The sequence below is a fragment of the Tinamus guttatus genome, unplaced genomic scaffold, assembly GCF_059628265.1.
Source record: "Tinamus guttatus ecotype Peru unplaced genomic scaffold, ASM5962826v1 Tinamus_guttatus_pri_ptg000044l, whole genome shotgun sequence".
Classification (NCBI taxonomy): Eukaryota; Metazoa; Chordata; class Aves; order Tinamiformes; family Tinamidae; genus Tinamus; species Tinamus guttatus.
The window spans coordinates 3,449,117-3,455,116 of NW_028288578.1; the positions used below are offsets into that span (position 1 = coordinate 3,449,117).

Here is a 6,000-nt window from a genome sequence, read left to right on the forward strand (position 1 = left end):
ACTTTCATTCCAGTTCAGTTTTGCTTTTCACTCTGTATGTAAATATATTTGTCCTTTCTAGTCATCCTTCCAAAGATTCGCATCTCTAAAGAGATTTTTTTCCTCAGTAAAGACTATAGCTAACACACTGTAGGATAGGACTAACAGAAGCTGTAACAGAAGGCTAACAGAAGTTCAGATTCTAACAGTGAAGAAAAAGCCTTGGGTTTCCAGCAGCAATTTAATTATAGAAGAAAATACTCTTGCTTTATGGACATCACTAAATACTGAGATCTTCAGAGAGCTATAGGCAGCAATCTGCAGCTGCCCCTCAACACCTCACTGGGTAATACAGTCCTTAAATGACTGCACTTCATTTTGCTCCAGTTTGGCAGCTTGCATAAGCATCACAGAAGAGACTGGTATTTCAGAAATATTGACTGGAGGGAAGAGTTTAACTTACACATCCTAAAGACCCAAGCCAAAATTAAGCAGAGGCTCATGTTATCTACCCTTTCCCAGTCAATCTTCATTCAAATTATGTGCGTTTGTCAGGACAATGTAGAAAGCAATCTCTCAGCACCAAGAGTGGATTAGAAGCACTAGTACTGCACATATTGCCAATCGTGTAAAACCAGGATTATTGAGTGAATGAACTGTGGCTGCTCTCTAGGTTTAAAATTAATCATAAATGAGAAAAAGACAAATTGCAGTGCCTTTTAGAGATTTGTATTTCCATTCTGATTAGATGCTTCCGTGACCATATCAGGCACTGATTTATATTCATGGTAGAAGATGTAAATTGCAAATGTACCAGTCTCAGACTGATTCAAAATTTTCATCCCTAGGGAATTGTAAACTCATGTAGTAAAACAGACAAATAATCTCCAGACTGTGGTGAGTTATCAGTTTCATTCACAGCTGACACCAAGAAAACAGTGAGTGCTAGTATTTACCTAAACTAATGGTCTATCTCACAACATCTTTCTAAGCAAACCCTAAGCTCTCAAAGAATATGCTGTTGCTGTGAAGTTATTTAGGGCACATCTGCACAAATGACTGCAGACAGACACGAGATCGAGCTGTCTTTGCTCCGAGCTGCCAAGGCTGGCCTGGAAGCCATGCAGCCACATTAGCCCTTTGCATATGAGCTCGGGCACAAAGCCACACTAATGCGGCTGTGTGGCTTCCGGCACGGAGCTGGCACGTGGCTGCCACGCTCGCCTCGTGGCTAAGTGTGCCCACATCTGCCTGCAACCAGCGCACCTCCACAGCCTTTTACGGAGTTTATACAGGTAGCAGCTCTTCAAATTTCATCACACACCTTTGTGCTTCCAAACATCTTCCAGATATCTTTTTCTCTAGATGCAAGAACCCATTGGCTGCAAGCCCTCTCTCCTTACAGATCTGGAGCATGCACATTGTGCAGTTCATCCTCAAAGATGCAGGGAGTCTGATGTGTTCTGCCTGCACAGAGAGCTCTTTGGCATGCACACTGTGAAGCCAAGCTTCTCCAATATAGAGTTGTTTGCACATGTGCATTTTGAACAGAAAAGGAGACTCAAACTTCCTTTCTGGGGCAAATGCTAGAGTGTAAGCTCTCTGCCTGCTCCAGAGAATCCATGCTGAAAAGAAGCATTATAAATGCCTCAGTAGTGGTAAATATTTCAGTCACTGTTGCTTCTTCAAAACATTAGTCACAAGATATGAAGTTGTAGAAAACCAGGTTTCAGTAAGAGTCTTCTCAAATACTTTTTTAGTCAATGCAGTTATGATACTTAAAATCAAAGTTCTGGCCCACTGGAACTAGCTCAGTATGAACTGATAGCGTGAGGGGAAGGTCTCAGGACAGTGAAGGGAGCCAAAAGCACATGAGTTACTGTGCAGTAACTGCCAGCGTACACAGCCTGCAATCAAGCCAGGTTTTGTGTATTGTCGCTGCTGGCACAGGGAGTATTTGGCCAAAGTACCTGTATTATCTTTAGCAAAGGTGAGATGATATTGATGGGAATTTTGAGTGTTTGTTTCTCTCCAAGCTTTTTGCTTAGTGTGGAGCACAAAGACAAAGACATTAGATATAATTGTTTTAAGCACTCAGAAACTGAGAAACGAAGGGTTGCCCAGGTGTAAAAATCAGTTTTCTTGGCAGCATAAACTGTAGGTGAGAAATACATGTGACAACATGAAGGCTATAACTAAAACTATGCAATGAGAAGTTTCCTTATTCCCTGGGAGGGCAACACAGTGATAGAGAATGCCTCAGCCTCTGAAATTAAGTCCTTACTTAAATGACTGTGAACACTTCTGTAACCATCCTTGTTTCCTTAGACTTCTAGACAGAGCCATCTCCTGGTTAAAGGCTGTAATACAGCATTGAGCCCACATGCACCAAGTTGTTGCTTAGACTGAAAGAGATGTCACTTAACAAATTTGCTGCTCAGCAAATGCAGACCTGCATATCTGAGTATCTGGACTTGTACTGTTTAAAAATATCAGTGGGTGCAGTGAAGGATGCACTGAAATAGGATGCACTTTTGACCTTGCCAAGTTTGTGTGTCCTTACTTGAAAAATTAAATTATTTGCTGAAGTATTTTGAAAATAATGAAGAAACTATATTTGTTTGCATTGCAGTAGCTGTCAAATGAGGATTGAGAAGTCAAGGAACTGTAGCTCTTCTGCAGCAGAATTTTCAGTCTTGTTGAGTCTCCTTCTCCAACTGCTCTGAGTACTCAGGCAGCATCTGTGCACGCACAGGAATTCAGATTTGGCTCCTGTTCTCTCTATGCTTTCTTAATATTCCCATTCCCAGGTTTAAAAATAGTACCCTATGTGTAAACACATAATAAGCACTCTATATCTGGTAACAGTAAGGTCTAAAATTTGACCTTGGAACTTTCCCCTAGTGAGTATTCTGAGGACAGATTACAAACTCTGTCAGACTATTTCTCACCATATCTAATTCATGTTCTGTATTAGATTCTTGAATCTGGCATGTATTTTTCAAAAAGCCTGGGTCCTTCTTTTTAGTGTTTTGGTATCATGAGTATAAACAGACACATATGATCTTATTTAATTCCAAGCATACAAAGGGCTCGATCTTGCTCTGTGACAGTGCTGGCAACTGAAAAATTAGGCCAACAGTCTCAGAGAGGAAGATCCATTTCCTCTGAAATAGAAACTACTAATTTATTTTAGTGTGCCTTGTTGCAGGTCTTATTTGAGCCACCTAGCTAGTACTGCTGTCAAAGATTCACACCTACTTTTAAAAGGCTACTCTTACTTCCAGTTACTTTCTGCCATAACCAAATGTTCTCCCATTTTGCTGCAGCTGTTTTTATTTCACAGTGATATTTAAAGTGAAATAGGGACACTGTAAGAAAAACAACATATATACCTAATACCAGTCACTGAAAAGTGTATTTCATGAATTCTTGGAAAGAGACAAAAACAATATTTCAAGAACATAACCTACCCTGTACTACATATTTAAAAAAGTGATTTGAGTCTGAATTTCAATGTGCCTACACTCCAGCTGAAGTCAGACATATATTTTTTCAATGGACACATTTTTCCCCCTCAGTGTTCATCATAATGCAGCAAATATCCCCAAATACTGCAGAAGATTATAAAATGATGGTGCCATTTCATCATATTTGTATGGTTTACTATTTCAATTATTTTGAGTTGAGGGGCTTTTTTGATATGCTGCGTTATTTATACCATACCTTTAACTTTTAATTAACTTCAAGGAAAATTTTCTCCCATCAAAATGAAAGAAGAAAACATTATTAAAGCTTTAAACAACTACTATCCCTATGAGGTACTGTGGAAAAATGTTGCCATTAATTTAAAAATATTCAAAGCTCTGTTATAAATGAGAATGTGTATCTCTCAGTAGTAGTCTTGGCATTTTGATATTAACTCAATCCAAATTAAAATAGTGGTCACGATATGCCTTATTTAGGAAACTTCAATGGTGATTGGAGCAGTTGTTGTCCTTTCTTACCTTGAGACAACCAATGGAAGAATCAGCATTTTCAGCATCCTCATCAGTAATTCACCAGGAAACTGGAAATAACTAATTTCCTACAAAAACAGGGAGAGATGTTTATTGTTTTAAGATAAAGAATATCTCTCTTCATAAGTTCCGTAACAGCTGTAGGTCAAGTGATAAAATCAGGTAATATTTGTGAAATCTGCAACTCTGGTATACCAGGTGGCAAAGATGGAGGCTTTAAAATTAATAGATTACAGTGTATTGTAATTCAACAAAAACAAACTGCATTGTTCATCCCTTTGCATAGGTAGGAAAAAATGAAATTTGACATATCTTGAGGACTACTGTTAGGAGGTTCCTCTGTGTAATCTCTTCATTCTGCATTTTGTATGTTTTGCTAGATGTGTATGAAGCTACACTTTGCAAAGTGTAGCAAAGAGAAAAAAATCAGTATGAGGTTAGTGGTAGTAGAACACAGAATAGCTTTAGTTGTTGCGTTCATTTATTGCCATATTTTTTAAATTGAGAATTATACCTCCTGCTGAGAGAATGCATTCAGCAATGCATGTTGCCATGTCTGTCCAGTCTATTAGACTATTAGAGCAGTAAGAAATGAGTTATCTGCAAAGAGATTAGCTGAAGTATAGTGGAGGAGAAATCCCCAGGCGTCTTTAATAACCTGGTCTCTACTGATGGGAAATCCCAAATTGATTAATGTGAAATACCACTGGTGTAATAACAACACCCATACCTCTATATACTTGCAGGTTAAAATTATTCCCACTGTTTTGTCAAGACACACATGTTCCAAACCAATGTAAAATCTGAGGGAATATATTGTACTGCCAATTTTTTAACAGGCAATATTCTAAACATATCTCTCACAGGTTCTGTTTCTCCTAGTTTAATGATTCAGTATTATTATCCATACCTGCAACATTATAAAGTGGTTATGCTAGACATACTATGTAACTTTAAGACTGAAACCGCAATTTGCAGTACTTAAGGTCTGACAATGTGTGAAAGGACTCAAAGGATCAGTGTAGATTACTAAGTTTTAACAGATAAACATGTATATATATATTTAAATCTTAGAAAGTCCCCTCTGAAGTTCTTCAAGTTGTTAGCTCCTTTCATTACGTAAGTAGGGTATTTTCTCCACAGCAGGTCTCCGCTGCGCCACACGTACCTGCTGTGAGAGCCGCCTCGTCCTCAGGAAGAATCCGAGAAGACAGCCCACCGTGACCGACAGCACCGAGAGGATGAGCAGGCCGTTCCTCTTACAGACATCCTTGACCCGTGCGAGGACTGCGTCGAGAGCCACCGCCATGCTGCCCTCCGTGCTCTTTGGGGAAGAATCAGCATCCCCCGGGGCGCGAATTTGCCAGCTCCTCCCGCTGGAGGGGACCGCTCGGGCTCTGCACAGATCAAATCAAAGCACTCGCAGTGCTGCGTAGCCGGCCTGCAAGGTCACCCCTCTGCCAATAGCCACCAAGCAAGCAGCTGGCATTATTGTTCCAAATTAATACCGAAAATCCTATTACCGGACACATCATTAAGAACCTGGAAGGAGATTAGGGAGCTCTGGAAAACTAGAACAGAATGCAGGAGTATGGCTAAAAGCAGCCTGCTTTCAAACAGAGCGGTGCTCGGGGAAGAAGGGGGGTGTTTGAGCAAGTCCCCAGCTTGAGGTTTGAACAGTCAAAGCTAAGAAGGGGACAGTGCGCGTTGTGCCACCAGCTGCTAAAAGCCACGTTATGGCGCAGCTCCTCTCAAGGGCAGCGCAGGTAAGATTTGGAGCTGGACTATCACAGCAGGGCGAGCTAGGTGAAACGGGGCTTCATTAACTAAAGTAGCCTCCTTTTTTCAAATTTATTTACTAAGGAAATACTAATATAAAAGGAACCGAATGAGTGGAACAAGAGATATGTATCAAATAGAAATTACCACTATTTGTGGTAACCAGGAACCACCCAACACTCCCTGGTGTTCATCAAGTGGGAAGTGAGACGATTTCACTTTT

At 40.2% G+C, this 6,000-nt stretch overlaps 1 protein-coding gene across 2 annotated transcripts in view; it reads right to left on the reverse strand.

The window, feature by feature from the left end:
* The window catches only part of SLC1A7 (solute carrier family 1 member 7), a 43,656-nt gene extending 38,293 nt beyond the window's left edge, over nt 1–5,363 (reverse strand). For both annotated transcript variants that reach the window (XM_088536935.1, XM_088536926.1), the window contains exons 1-2: nt 5,167–5,363; nt 3,987–4,066 (exon numbers count right to left, since the gene is read on the reverse strand). In XM_088536935.1, coding sequence (XP_088393061.1) covers nt 3,987–4,066; nt 5,167–5,307 — 221 coding nt within the window. In that variant the 5' untranslated portion in view covers nt 5,308–5,363. The remainder of the gene's footprint in view (nt 1–3,986; nt 4,067–5,166) is intronic.
* Nucleotides 5,364–6,000: the final 637 nt, after the last annotated feature.